The sequence below is a fragment of the Sorghum bicolor genome, chromosome 4 (assembly GCF_000003195.3).
Source record: "Sorghum bicolor cultivar BTx623 chromosome 4, Sorghum_bicolor_NCBIv3, whole genome shotgun sequence".
Classification (NCBI taxonomy): Eukaryota; Viridiplantae; Streptophyta; class Magnoliopsida; order Poales; family Poaceae; genus Sorghum; species Sorghum bicolor.
Window position 1 is genome coordinate 2885245 of NC_012873.2, and position 15647 is coordinate 2900891.

Sequence of the window (15647 nt, forward strand, 5' to 3'; positions counted from 1 at the left end):
TAAGATCTCTAAGTGGATGATTTGTAGTTCAACAATTCAATCATCCGTGACGAGTTGTTCTTATGTTGGCCCATTGCGGACAGATTAAAGATGACAATGGGCCTCGATCTCTATTTTCTCGTGAGGAATTTTCTGTTAGGAGACGTGGATAGGAACAGTCCATAGAGAAGTAAACGGGACCAAAACCATCCCAATCGGGTCAGACGGGGTTGAGGATGGGAGAGCGTTCCCGTATCCGCTCCCCGTGGAGCCCCAATTAAGGCCTTGTTTAGTTCGCAATTTTTTTAATTTGGTACACTGTAGTACTTTTATTTTTATTTGATAATTATTATTTAATTATGGACTACCTATGCTTAAAAGATTTATCTCACAATTTACAGGTAAACTTTACAATTAGTTTTTGTTTTCATCTATATTTAATGCTACATACATATGCCGTAAAATTCGGTGTAACGATAAATCTTGAATTTTTTTTTGTTTTTTGTGAACTGAACAAGACATAATTAGCTGTACCGGGGGCTGTCCATGAGTACTCCATCCATTCGTCCATCCAAAATCTTATCCATACATCCAAACCCAACCTTCACCCGACTCTCAGCCTGATGGCTTGCAGACCCATTTCTCCACAAAGCACGGTGTGGATGCGTCTCGCCGCACGACTCGAGGATACGGCGCCCTCTGCTCGTTTGCTCCCTCTGTTGCTCCATCTCCTCCGATTCGCCGGCCTCCGCGAGCCCTGTCAATCGATGCTGCTGCCCGTCCCCAGTCTCCTACCCAAGAAGACGCCGAAGCAGGAGCGCCGCTGCCGCCAGCTGCAGCAGGAGCGGATCTACATCGTCTCTACAGATTTGCTGCCTTCTTAATTGATTTCTTTGTTTCTTGATCAATTCATAGGAGCGTTCTTATCTAGTTTCTTTGTTTTCGGTTCGATTTGATGGGTGATTTCTTTTGGTTGTAGATGGATTCATGGGAGACAAACAAGATAGGCTGTGAATCCATTTGGTTCGCTCTTTGTTTTTAGTTCGATTGACAGGTGATTTCTTTTGGCTATGAATGGATTCATGGGAGACAAACAGGATAGGTTGTGAATTCATTTCTTTCGCTCTGGCTTCCACGGTATGTTCTTCTAGAGATTTCAGTTTTTGTCTTGCATATTCTCTTAGAGTTCTTTTTAATCTTCTCTCAGTGGTTTATTGATTGGAAAGGTCACTTTATTTTTTGGTATCTTGAACTGTATCTTGGATCCTTTCTCTCCCTGTTTTGCTGTCTTCCAAGTTGTGTTCTTGTACTTATGGAAATACTTTATGATTTCGTTAAAATATATGCAGTCCTATTTGGATTTGGACAAGAATTCTATATATACGTATACGGACTGGATTTGGATTGTCCTATACGAAATAGTGGCGGACTAGATTTGGATTGTCCTAGACTGGATGACTTAAAGAATTCTATATACGTGGACTGGATTTGAACTGGGCGGAGAGATCGGACATGGTGGCAGAAAAAATTGTATTGGCAAACTGAAATTTTGACTCTTTATAGATTTGACTCTTTATAGATAAAATATAGATTTCTACTCAGAGGAGTGCACTAGAGTTGGAGTGATTTTGTATAGTTGAGCTAGTTATAACACACCAGTACCAAGTTTTGACTTGACTTGTTATTGATCGGAAGATTGGAATCAGAGCTTTGCATTGGAGTCTCTTTGGCAAGGCTGCCCTTGTTCCTCTAAGGCCCTGTTTAGTTCCTCACCTAAAAATTTTTTATCCATCCTATTGAATCTTTGACACATGTATGAAACATTAAATATAGATAAAAAAATAAACTAATTACACAGTTTGGTTGAAAATCGCGAGACAAATCTTTTAAGCCTAGTTAGTTTATGATTAGCCTTAAGTGCTACAGTAACCTACATGTGCTAATGCCAGATTAATTATGCTTAATAGATTTGTCTTGCAGTTTCTAGACGAGCTATGTAATTTATTTTTTTATTAGTTTCTAAAAATCCCTCCCGACATCCTTCCGACACATCTGATGTGACACCCAAAAATTTTTCATCTCCAATCTAAACAGGGCCTAAAAACAACTTCTGCCCTTGTTCCTGTAAAGAAGTGTCTTCTTTAAAGAAGCTAAAGACATTTTGAAATATGTTGGGGAAAATAGCTCTTGTTTTTTTAATGTATTGAAGATGACAAATGTTTATAATGTCTCTGCTTATTATTTGACTTAGTTGTGCATGTAATAGAAATTCATATATTGTAAAAATGACCATCTTGCATCAATTATCATAATATTAGTCACCATTTAGGTAGATAACAATTGTAGACTTAAAGCATGTACGTTATTTTGGGCAAAAGGCCAAGGCCCATACCCGCAACACTCCTATCGTATCTCTTCCTGTCTTCCTTTGAGATTGCCACTACTCACAAGTTTTGTGGCGTCGCTCATGGTGCATTCATACCGCGGCGCTGCTCGCTCTCCAGCGTTGCTGATCGCCACCGTTTTTGAAAAGTGATGTATGGTATGGCAACCATACTTAGCAAAGTTGACAAGTCACGCGTTTTGCATGTGCTGACAGAACAACCACTTCATCATGGGCCCACATATCATGGACGAAATAGTGCGCCTTAGGAGTCGGCCATTCCAACCTGGCTTCCTTGTCCTCGTTTTGTCTCCGCCGCCGTCTAGGTTTGGTGGAAGCCCAGGTTTGGATTAGCGAGAGCTCGAGGACATCAGTCACTTGCTCACTATTGATGGCGGAGGAGGAGATGCAGCTGGTGGTTGTCGTTGAGGGGGACAGCGTCCTTAGGGCTCTACTGGTCCACCATTGTGACCAACTACAACAAGAAGATTGTGCGGTACGACCGCACCCCTAGCCCCCTCTTGTGTTCCTCTTCCTCGTTTATGGATGTTTTAGGGATAAAATTGGGTGTTGGGGTTTCGTGGAGGCTTGTGTGTTCATAATGTGATTTAAGCTCTCTTGATTTCAACTTTCCTTTTTTGTTATGGAATTATTAATTTTCTTTAGAGTTTTAAATTGATGAATCTGTCGAAGGACTGACTACTAAGGTACTAACGCATCTGTGTTAGTGTTTTATTTGACGACAAAGCATCTACTTCCTAATTTATTCACAAAAAAAACATCTACTTCCTAATTGTCGATCAGGCTTAGGCCCACTATGCGGCAATCCTTTTTAATAAACCCCTATCTCATAGCAATAGCATGCTGTGAATTTTGCTAAATGTTTGAAAACCAAGTTCAACGCTACACATCATTTTGCTAAAATTTTGCATTTTAGTATGACTGATCATTGATGAATGGAGAAAATTCAAATTTGTGCGGGAGTTTTTGTGTCCAGCCTGATGCCGAACCATTTATCATCCGAGTTCTCAATTTGTGCATGCTATTCCATGAATTATTTCGGTGCGTAACTTATTCTTCGTTCGTGCAGAAGCTTGCAAGGGCATCACCTGAGCTTGCATTAATTGGTTTTCATACCCATAGACCTTACAACAGTATGCCTTTATAACGTCGTCCATGCATATGGAAATATAGTTAATTGTGCATTCTATCAAATATGCAATATGTGAATATTTTGCAATGCAGTTTTTCGTGTGCCGCGAAGTAGATGGACAAAAGATATTGATGCTTTCCTATCATAGTTATCTGGAATATCATTCAGTAGTGGAGGATTTAGTGAAGTTCCTACTTGTGAAGGTTTTGCTGAAGCACTGATGGTATTGACCTGTTATAGTTGATTAAAGTCTCTAGTTTCATTCATGCAGCCAAAAGCTAGCATGTTGGAGTTTTGTTAACCTTTCAAGATATCTTCTTGATCTTTGAGTTATGTTGTTATGAGAGCATGATGTCTGGCGCTGGGTCTCTGACAGTGGGCCCATGTATTCCGTACCGCTACAGGGATACTATGGCAGCTAGCCCTTCAGGTCGTCGCCACGGAGCCGTCAGCGTGACGCAGCTGCAGCGTCACATACTCACATGGCATGGCCGCCGACAACGGTCGCTCGCTCGCTCGCTGTGCATTCACGGTGCTACCGACCCAGTGTGCCCACTGCGTGAATCGTCGTGATCATGGTGGATTATTATTACTAACCCACACCATGCATGCATGCGACGCGGACAGAGCATGCAGCGCACCGTCGTCGGTCTGCTCCCCACGCTGGCAGCAAAGCGAGCGAGGCTCCACACATCACAACGCACAGGTTTAAATTCAAAAAGTTTTTGAATTTTGATTCTACAATATTTTTATTTTTATTTATCAAATATTATCTAATTGTGAAATAAGCAGGCTTAAAAGATTCGTCTTGCGATTTACAAACAAATTATACAATTATTGTTTGTTTTACTTTTTTGTTTTTAAGGTAAACTGAGGCCACCCTCTCTCATCACTCGTGGCCGAAACGAAAATTATGCCGCGGCCCGCGATGTACAGTAGAAGATGCTTTAGGCCTTGTGTAGGGTACAGCTCACAACAGCTTCATGAGCTGTTTTTTTTTTTCCAAACACTTCATGGCTGAAGCTATTCTTCTCCTCCTCTCACAAAGACATAAGTTGGATGAAGCTGGAAAAATATAGCTTATTGCAGCTTCTTCCTCATTTCTCTCTCTCAACTATGCATGAAGTAGTTGGTGAAGCTATTTTGCCAAACACTTTCTCCAAAATAGCTCAGCTTCATCTAGAAAGTCACTCATGAAGCTATTTTCTAAAAAAAACAGCTTTACTAGTGAAGTTGAGCTGTGCCAAACAAGCCCTTAGTTTCGCAAAAATTTTGCAAGATTTTTTAGATTCCTCGTCACATCAAATCTTTAAACGTATGCATGGAGTATTAAATATAGATGAAAATAAAAACTAATTGTACAGTTTGGTCAGAATTGACGAGATGAATCTTTTGAGCCTAGTTAGTCTATAATTGGACAATATTTGTCAAATATAAATGAAAGTACTATTATTTCTCTTTTGCAAAAATTTTTGGAAAGTAAACAAGCCCTAATGCAACGGCTCCATGAACGTAGTGCGAGCAGCAGCACTGCAGCAGAAGTAATAATATAATAATTTATTGCGCATGCATGGTTTGTGCTGTAGTAACGGCTACTGAATTGAGAGATCTCGTCGAGGGCATTGACTAGCAGGTCGTAATAACCGGCATAGGCATAACAAATGTCAACGAGAAGCAAGTTGTTTTGGGTTTACAATACTCGGACCGTAGACAATCATCAGCACGTAGTAGACGAAATCCAAGCCTACTAGTACAGCAGTAGTTCTGAATCTACTAACCTCGAGTCGCAAGTACGTACTGTCGGTGCATGCCTTGTAGTTGGACGATCATTAAGGCCTTGTTTAGTTCACTCCAAAATCCAAAAACTTTTTAAAATTCTCTGTCATATTAAATTTTGCATTACATGCATGAAGCATTAAAGATTTTAGTTAGGCCTCGACCAAACTGTACAATTAGTTTTTATTTTCGTCTATATTTAATACTCCATGCATGCGTTTAAAGATTCGATGTGACGGGGAATCGAAAAAATTTTGCAAAAATTTTTGGAACTAAACAAGGCCTAACTAAACAAGATGGCACGGTCTAGCAGCAGACCACATGCGTATTTCTACTTCCCTAGCTCGTTCATGTAGTACGTACGAACGAACCGGTTTCAGTTGTCGCATACGGTCAAAGAAAATAAGTAAACCAGATAATTAAATAAATCAAATGATTCAGAATTGCAGATCTCGCCCCCGTCCCTCAGTGGTTAACGGCCGGGTGAATGTGAATCGGTCGTGCAGGATCAAGCGACCCCAGTAGTTGTTGGCCCCGCATGGCCGCATCGATGCTGCTCACCCACCGGCCACCGACCACCGTGCTGCTGGCTGGCTGGCTGCCGCCGCGCACCGTCACCTGCCCACTGTACTGCGCCATGCATGCATGCACGGCTCGCATCGCATCCCATGTGACTCCCTCCCGACGAAACGATGGGGATTGGTGACAAGGCGAATCCGCAGCCACCCAAATGGTGGCCAAATCTTGCCGCGCTGGCCGAGGACGACCGACGTCCGGGGACGCTCGCTCGCAGCGTCGAGTCGCCGACGCGGTGCGGTGCCCCGACTCCTCCACGGCCGATGGGCCATGCATGCCCGCTAGCCGCTGGCGTGCGTGCCCTTTTTCTCCTCACTCCCTCGGCAGCAGAGCAGGAGCAGAGCAGCTGTACAACGCCCCCGCGCGCGCACATGGATCGGTGGGGAAGCAGCGCAGCGGAGTGGTCGCTGGCGTGTGTGGGGGTCCGCGCCGCGGGCGGGCGGACTCGGTCGGATCGGATGGACACGCCCACGCGGCCGCCATGGGACACGGACAATGGGGCCGCCCGCTGGCCGCTGTCGCTTTCCTCTGATCAGCTGATCTGAATCCGGCAAAGTACAACACGGACGGGACGGTGGTTGCCGCTCTCTGATTAGCCACCAGCACTGGTAATTAAACTCCGCGGCACGGCATGCATCCATGCATTGGTGATTAGCCACCAGCTCAGCTAGCTCACCACCACCCAAAGCTGTCCTCTTTCTCCACCCTGTCGTCCCGTGTCCCCCTGCTGCTTCCGCTTCTTCCCTTCCTCGCTTCGTCACGCGCGCGGCGGCGGCCTCACGACGGGGGGCGCCATGGCCACGCCGAAAGAAACTCAACTGTTGTCCCTCCACTCCCTTTTGGCCTTTCTTCTTCCTCCGATCACCTTTTTCCTTGCTCGGAACTGCTAGCGATGCAGTACTTTGCCACCGAAAGAGCCATCTGAAAGTGCTTTGCGTCGGCATCTCTACCACCTCCGCAAAAGCGCGTGCAGACATTCCGATCGGGGCTCATGAATTGAAAAGGTTGGCGCTTCCCATGGCGGTGCCTGCATTCCGCACATCTACGACGAATTTATTTATTTATTGCCCAACATGGATTCCCATTCCCCGTGCTGGATCTCGTCTCGCTACGTTCATGATCGATCGTGTATACCATACCGGGAGATGCTGATCTGATTGTAGTACAAGGGCAGTGTTTTATAGGAGTATATATCTTGAAAATAATTAATAAATTCATTCGGTGAGGAGCTGGAGGGAGGAGGAAGAAAAAGAATCAATACATAGCAACTCTTTGATTCAATTTGATCAAATACGCATCATCAAAGAAACAAAAAAAAAAGAATCCAAGAAAAAAAATACTACATGGATGCATGGAGAAGTATTATACTGGCGGGTGAAAAGTATTATACTCCGGCGACGGCGAGGCAGCGCGGGCGAGCGCGGTCAAGGTGGTTTAGTAGTACGGCTTCCCCGGCGGCGGCGGCGACGCGTACGACACGCCGTACACCGGTGGGAACGGCAGCTTGCCGCCGCCCGGATGGTGCCCGCCGGTGCCGGTGCCGGGGCTCCCGCCCTGAGAAGGCGGCGGCGAGCAATGCGAGGACGACGGCGTTCCCGAGGAGGGGGTGGTGGGGTGCGACGGTGTCGACGAGGGGGTCCCGGTCCCCGGGGCGTGCGGCGGCAGGGCGTAGCCGGGGTGTTCCGCCGTTGGTGCCGACGGCGTGGTGGGGTGGCCGGAGGACGGGGGCTGGTGGGACCCCGTGGAGGGAGGCGACGGCGAACCGTGGGAGTGGGTTGGTGGCGTTGTGGGGTTCGGGCTGTAGGAGGTCGGTGGCGGCGCGTACCGCACGTCTGGCTCGTCTGCGGACGTCGGCGGGGGCGGCGCGTGTGTTGTTGTTACTGGAGGAGTTGTGGAGGAGCCGGACGGCGGCGACGGGTGGGACGGGGTCGGTGCGCCGTGTGGCGGCGAGTGGTAGGATGGCGTGCTGGAGCTTAAGGGTGGTGTCGGGTAGGATGGCGTGGTGGGTGACCCGTGGGAAGGTGGCGAGTGGTATGACGGGGTGGTGGCGCTCGATGGCGGCGAGGGGAAGGACGGCGTGGTGGTGGGTGAGCCCTGAGGTGGCGGCGTGTGGTAGGACGGGGTGGTGGCGCTCGACGGCGGCGAGGGGTATGACGGAGTGGTGGAGCCCGTAGGCGGCGATGGGGTGGTGGAGCCCTTGGGTGGCGAGTGGTATGAGGGGGTGGTGGCGCTCGACGGCGGCGACGGGTAGGAAGGAGTGGGAGTAGCAGACGATGGCGGCGGGCTCCCTATGAAGGTGCCTTTCGGAGGCGACGAGACCGGCGTGGGCGGCCGCTTGCCGGTTCCGTGGCCACCTCTTCCGCCGCCTCCCGGCGTTGGGGTGTAGCCGCCCGGGGCTGCCTGGCATTGCGCCTTGCTGCAGTCGAACGGGTGCGCCGCGGCGGCCGCGCACTGCGACGGCGGGCGCTGCGCCGGCGCGCCGGGAATGCAATTCCAGGCGCCGTCAGCGGTGGCCTTGGCGCAAGGCGGGCGAGAGGTGAAGAAGTTGTCGGTGTAGGTGAAGTTCCTGAGGCTGGCAAGCGCGCAGACGCCGGCCGGCACCGCGCCCTCGAAGCGGTTGCGTGCGACGTCGAGCTCCTCGACAGCAGCCATGTTCACGATGGCAGCCGGGAGCTGCCCCTGCAGGTGGTTGTCGCTGACGTCGAAGACGGTGAGCTTCCGGAGCAAGCCGACCTGCGGCGGGACGCATCCCGTGAGCTCGTCGTCGATGAGCACGATCTCGTTGAGCGTGTCGGCCATCCGTCCGATGCTGGGCGGGATGCAACCGCCGAGGCGGTTGTGAGCGAGCACGACGACGGAGGCCGGCGAGTTGCCGAGGTTGGCCGGGATCGGGTTGCGGAGGCGGTTGGAGTTGAGGAAGATGGCGTCGAGCGGGCGGTCGAAGAGCGCCGGCGGGATGCTGCCCTCGAAGTCGTTGAAGCGGAGGTCGAGGTACCGGAGCGCCGGCAGCGACAGCACCACCTCCGGGAACCCGCCCACGAAGCGGTTGTTGCTGAGGTCAAGCTCGTGGAGGAGGTGGAGGTGCGCAAAGGTGTGTGGGACGACGCCGCAGAAGCGGTTGGAGTTGATGTGGAAGAGTGCGAGGTCGGGGACGCCCAGCGGCAGCGACGCCGGGAGGTACCCGGCGATGTCGGCGTGGTTGAGGTCGATCCCGGCGACGACGACGTCGCCGGGGTGGGAGCCCGGGAGTGGCGCGCAGAAGACGCCGTTGTAGGCGCAGACGTTGGGCCCCACCCAGTTGGCGGTGAAGTTGGACGGGTCGGAGAAGATGGCGGTGCGCTTCCACGCCTGCAGCGCGGCGTAGGACGCGCGGAGGCGAGCGTTCGGGAACGCCCACGACGGCGGCGCGTCGAAGCGGGTCGCCAGCGACGACGCGTACGGCTCGGAGACGGCGTCCCCGCCGCCCTCCTGCGCCGTCGCCGCCGGGGACGCGAGCAGCAGCAGCAGCAGCGCGAAAGCCGCCGCGCTGCGGAGGATCATGGCTCTGAGGAATGGAGTGTCTGGTGGTGGTCGGCGCGGTGCGATCCGGCCGGAGGAGCTGGCAGGGAATGCGAGCGGGACGGCGGCGGGTCTCGTGTGATCTAGAGAGAGAGAGGGGAGCGTGGAGCGGGCAGTGGCATTGAGAGCGCGCACATGGGGATGGGAGCTGGGAGGGGCGTGTGTGTGTGATTGATGAAGGCAAGCGCAGTCGTCAGTGGCTGACAACACAGTCACATGGGGGCCAGCTGCACAGCAAGCTCAGTTGATTAGCCATCAGTGTGTGTGTGTGTGTGTGTGCTGTGCTGGGTGTGTGACGGTGGTGTCTCTCTGCGCCTGCGCCTGCGAGCGAGCTTCGTCACTCACGGTCACGGTCACGGAGACGGCGGCGACGCGGCTGGCTGGGTTGGTTGGTTGACGGGCGGCGCGGCACGTAGCGAGGGCAGGCAGCGGCAGGTGAGCTCGGGATGGGGATGAGTTCGGCTGGGCTGGCGTGCCCGTGCCCGTCCGTCTTGTTTTGGTCCGGATGGAGTTGGGTTTAGCTTTTAACTAGCCTTTGCGTTTGTTTTTGTCTGCATGATTTGGACCGTCTGCATGTGTAGAGCATGTGTTGACGTCCGCGGCTATACTTTTGTTTCGTTCCCTCTTGTTTGTTTACGCATCCCCATGCATGGAGGCGAGTTCGAATTCGAAAAGTGGCGGTTTCGTTTCGTTCGGACACGGACGGCGGCCGGGCCGGCTCCGTCGCTGGGCGACGGCGAGCAGCATCAATGGGCCTCACGGGCTCCAGAAGGGAAGGCTCGCGGCACGGCATGGCCGTGGCCGTGGGTGTGGAGCGGACGACGTACGTCCAGTCTGTTACATACCTGTATGCACGCACTCGTGAATCGTCGCGTGCTCGCGTTGCCCTGCTCCACAGGTCATTCGTTCCACAGGTCATTCGTTCGCGTTGCCCTGCTCCACAGGTCATTCGTTTAGGGTTTTTGTCTGTCTGGGTCGAGGAGCTCGCGTTACACTGACACTGACACTGGTACTCTTTAGATCACTCTCTGGCCTTAGGTAATTTCGTTAGATATGAAAATTTTTTGGATTTCGTTACTATAGCAATTTCGTTTGTTTACGGTAAATATTGTCCAATCATAGATTAACTAAGGTTAAAAGATTCGTCTCGCGATTCACAGTTAAACTGTGTAATTAGTTTTTATTTTCGTCTATATTCAATACTTCATGTATGTATCTCAAGATTCGATGTGACAGAAAATCTTAAAAACTTTTTGGATTTTGGAGTTAACTAAACAAGGCCTCAGGCTTCCTACGACATTGATTATTTCACCCCAAAAACTAAAAACTTTTTAAGATTTTCCGTCACATCGAACCTTGCAACATATACATAGAACATTAAATATAAACAAAAACTAAAACTAAAGCTAGTCTTAATGTATGTTTCATGAGAGTGTCATGCACATTAAATAGGGTGCTACATAAGCAAAATTGCTACTTAGCAGAGTCATTAAATGAACGAGTTTCATCATATGAGAAAGGAATTTCATCCCCATAAAACTCATGTGGCTCGGTTACCTAGTTTATAGTCTTGATAACTATGCCATGAAACTATGCATTGAGACTGACCTAATAGCACAGTTTGTCTGTAAATCATGAGATGCATCTTTTGAGCCTAGTTAATCCATGACTGGACAATAATTGTCAAATAAAAACGAAAGTGCTACGGTAACCAAAACCAAAATGTTTTCGGAACTAAACAAGGTCTAATTACACAGTTTGTCTGTAATTTGCGAGACGAATCTTTTGAGCCTAGTTAGTCTATGGTTGGACAATAATTATCAAATACATGAAAGTGCTACAATGTCAAACTTCAAAAACTGTTGGCATCTAAACAAGGCCTTATTAGAGCATGGAAAGGAACCTAATTACATAGTTCACATGTAATTTATGAGACAAATCTTTTGAGCTTAGTTAGTCTATAATTAGATAGTAATTGTTAAATACAGACAAAAGTGTTATATTAGCATTTTGTAATTTTTTTCAAGAACTAAACAAGGCCTAACTACGGAGTACATCCTGCTCCTATATTGTACTCTCTTCTGTCCACGAAAAAATTAATTTCTAGAATCCATATCAATCAATCTTTTTTAAGTTTGACTAACTTTATAGAAAAGAATAACAACATCTATGACATAAAATGTGCACCATATAAAAAATATATTCTATAATGAATTTAATAATACTAATTTGATACCATAAATATAGTATTTTTCTAAAAAAATAGTTAAAGTTTAAAACATTTGACTTATGATAACTCTAGAAATTGATTCTTAGTAGTACTATTATACGAGGTGATTATCATGTGCCAGATGCTCACCAAGAGGCTATTATACTACATTAATGCTGCTTCCACTAGTCAATTAACTAAGGCCTTGTTTAGATACATCCAAAAATCTAAAACTTTACAAGATTCCCATCACATCGAATCTTGCGGCATATGTATGGAACATTAAATATAGATAAAAAAGATAACTAATTACACAGTTTACCTGTAAATTACGAGACGAATCTTTTAAGCCTAGTTGCTCCATAATTGGATAATGTTTGTCAAATAAAAATGAAAGTGCTACAGTATTAAAATCCAAAAAGTTTTTGGATCTAAACAAGGCCTAAGCACCACTGCACTCAAACTTTTGCGCGATGTTCTCCGTACCAGTAGATCAACCGCTTGTGCTAGCCACTAGCCAGGATTCCGAGGCATGCAGCAGCTTCAAAGGCCTTGTTTAGTTAAAAAAAAATTACAAATTTTTTTAGATCTCCGCGCTTGTCAGTTTTTTTAACAAGGTCTAGTTTAGTTGCAAAAAGTTTTTTAATTTTGTTACTATAACGCTTTCGTTTTTATTTTACAAACATTATACAATTATAAAGTAATTAGGTTTAAAAGATTCGTCTTGTAATTTACAAATAAATTGTGCAATTAGTTTTTGTTTTTATTTATATTTAACACTCCATATATATATAACGGTAAATCTTGAAAAAAATTTGGTTTTTTTTTAACTAAACAAGGCCCAAGTTGGGAACTGAAACGTTTCAGCTATTTCTTTTTTTTTGAGAGTTGATCTCCGCGCTTGTCACGTGGTAAGAGGTTGGTTTCACAAAGACTCTTCATCTCATTACTTACTACCGTTTTTTTAGGCCAGCCTCAATGCATAGTTTCATGGCACAATTACTAAGACTATGAAACTCTTCTCTCATATGATGAAACTTAAGAGTTTCATAGGGATGGAACTCTTCTCTCATATGATGAAACTCCTTCATTTAATGACCCTGCCAAATCCGCAATTTTACTTATGTGACACCATATTTAATGTGCATGACACTCTTATGAAACATGCATTGAGACTGACCTTAGTGTAACAAGTTAAAATGGTTTGTATTTAAGTTGGTCTCTAGTCAAATGGTCTCAGAAACGTTTTTGAGATAATCTAGATCAGAAACAACATTCTTGTAAGAATCAAGAGCACTACCAAACACAATGGCTTCTCTCAGCGCCGGCCTCAGATCACACAAGAGCAAGCTGTTTGGCTGGTCAAACGAACGGGAACAAAGACAGAACGTTGGTGTGTTGGGATACATGCGAGGAACAGTTCTTCAGTTGGAGGGCCCAAGAAATCGACGCGCTATGCTGCACGAGCCAGCAGGCTATCTGATCGTGTAGTATGTGTTCTAAGCACCTTCTCGTGCACTCGTGCTTGCCAGAAACGGAAAACTTTCATTATCAAATTTGGCAGCCATTTAATAATGTTTTTCTCCTCATAATAAATTAGAAACGAACAAGGCGACGTCAGTCATCTCTCTGCGTCGTTCTACGGATCATGCCATGCCGAATGCCGTTCCATCGATCTCTAGACAAAATAAACCAACCACGATGGTACGTTGGTGAGTTCTAAAAAACCAATAACGGTAACCAACCACGATGTTGTTCACTGCGTATCTGCTTAGACTGTAGGTGTACCCCGTACGATAGTATAGCATGGGCCACCACGCGTGGCCACACCGTCGATTCGCGTATCAGCATAGGAGTACGCGCAGTGAGTGAAATCCCTGTGCTTGGAGTCGGACATGCCCTTCAAGTAGCTGCACGGTACTTATGCCGCCCACTGCACCGTACAGTAACGGAGGGACGGATGCGAGTGCCAATATGCGATGCATGAGCACCAAGCACCGCGTCAGCCTCTCTTTGCCGGGCCTCCGCTAATTTTTCGGCCCATTTAATAGGCGTGGTGGCGATGACGGAGGGATACAGTGCGGAGTACGGTGATGTTTGGTTGCTAGCCATAATTTACTATAACTAACTTTAGTCAAGTATGACAAGCCACAAAAAGTGTGGCTAGCAAATTGGTTGCCACACTTTGTCATGCCTAAAGGAATCTTGTCACACTTTTTAACTCTATAACATATGGAGCCCAAAAGAATCATACCTAAACTTAGTTGTCAACCAAACACTTGCCAACTTGGTCAAACTTGCCTAAAGTAAAGTGTGACAAACTGTGGCTAGCAACCAAACTCCCCTACCTACACGGAAGCGGGCAGCGGTGGTCCAATCTGGCATACTCCTCCATCCAAAAATTAGAGTTGATATAAAAATCATGCTGGTCAAGCTTTTTAACTCCTTGATATGAAAAAGCCAAACTAAATTTATAAAAAATACATGAAATGTTTATATTTTCATATAGGTTTATTTTATGAAGTATAGTCAACGAAGAGAAACCCCTTGATCTTTTCAAATTACTTTGGTGTTAGCCCCATAACTTTTCGAATGAGGGGGGAGAGGGGGGAAGTGATCACGAAATGAGCCTCTGATGCATTTAGACTAGTTTGATGCCAACCCCCTACTTGATGAGGCGAGAGGGCTCAAAGCGGTGAAATGATGTCCTTGGCGCTTTTAGATTAGTTTGGCGCCAAGCCCTAAACATTTTGAGACGTGGGGTGAAGAGACATGAAATAAGCCCCTAGGCGCTATTAGATTAGTTTGGCGCCAACCGCCAAACCTTATGAGGTGAGAGGGCTCGGAGCGGCAAAATGACCCCCTCGGTGCTTTTAGATTGGTTTAGCGTTGGCCCAAAACATTTTGAGGCATAGGGCAAAGAATCACAAAACAAAACAAGCTTCTCATCGCTTTTAGATTAGTTTGGCGCCAACCGCATACCTTATGAGGCGAAGGGCTCAAAGCGGCGAAATGATCCCCTCATTGCTTTTAGATTAGTTTGGCTCCAACCTTCATACTATGAGGAGAGGGAGCTTGAATCGGCAAAACAAGCCCCTCCACACTTTTGGATTACTTTGGAGCTAACTCATAGTCAATGTCGTCGACGGTGTAGCCCCTCGCCAAAGTGTTGGCAAAAGCTTAGTTGATGACGCTAGTGATAATTGCAAAATTAATTAAAACAAAGTTTGCAAAACATAGAGTCACATTTTGCTTCTGTTATATGTATTCTTTAGCGACCTGAAGTTACCAGGCTCTATCAAATTATTTTGCTTCTGTTGCTCATATTTTTTGCAACTTGAAGTATCTGAGCTCCTATCAAATTGTTGTACTTTGCTTGCACGTATTTTTGGCAACATGAAGTCAATGAGCTCTTCTCATATCGTAGTGTACATAGAGATGGAAAAGGATGCATGCAACAATATGTGACTGCTCACTAGTTTTTTCCCATCAAACATGTTTTTGTCGATATTAGAGAGCCTTACGATGCTAAGACACCCCTTTTGGCTCATGTGATGTGTTCATGCGGTGAATAGATGTTATGAATGGAGTCTCGTGATGCATATGATTGATGCATTCACACATATAAAAAGAATGGGGAAGCGTTTTCATTTGGCTTTGCCCTCGTATATCTTTGGAGAGTCAAAGTTATGAACCTTTAGGCTTTTTCATTTGGGTCCATCCTCATGTATTTTTGGTGGGTCAAGTCTTGAGCGAGACTTTTTTCATTTAGCTCCGACCTCATGCATTTTTAGTGGGACAAAGTCTTGAGTCCTTAGGCTTTCCATTTAGTCTTACTCTCGTGTATTTTTGGAGGGTCGTATTGTATCTTTTAGGGGGTTGAAATGAGCTTTGAAAACCAAAAAGTTTTTACTAGACGACAAGCAAAACAAATAATTAAATTTTGAAATAATCCAAATTAAACTATCCAAAAGAAATTTCTCATGGAAAACAAAATAAGATTTCTCAGCTAA

General features: G+C 46.7%; 1 protein-coding gene and 1 long non-coding RNA gene across 4 annotated transcripts; one reads left to right on the top strand and one right to left on the bottom strand.

Annotated features, from left to right (window-relative positions):
* Positions 548-4615, top strand: LOC110435117. 3 transcript variants are annotated; one of them, XR_002452784.1, is made up of 3 exons: positions 548-1116; positions 2579-4221; positions 4381-4615. It is a non-coding gene; the product is annotated as an uncharacterized LOC110435117 (long non-coding RNA). The 3 variants fall into 3 exon arrangements; XR_002452783.1 differs by lacking the exon at positions 548-1116 and having other exon boundaries at positions 2008-3738; positions 3920-4221; XR_002452782.1 differs by lacking the exon at positions 548-1116 and having other exon boundaries at positions 2008-4221.
* Positions 7059-9818, bottom strand: LOC8062817 (leucine-rich repeat extensin-like protein 7). Its single transcript, XM_021460483.1, has one exon. The coding sequence runs from the start codon at positions 9405-9407 to the stop codon at positions 7302-7304; it is 2106 nt and encodes a 701-aa protein (XP_021316158.1). The 5' UTR covers positions 9408-9818; the 3' UTR covers positions 7059-7301.

Bases quoted from the DNA above. Each gene is read 5' to 3' on its own strand.
- LOC8062817 (XM_021460483.1), bottom strand. From the start codon at position 9,407: ATGATCCTCCGCAGCGCGGCGGCTTTCGCGCTGCTGCTGCTGCTGCTC.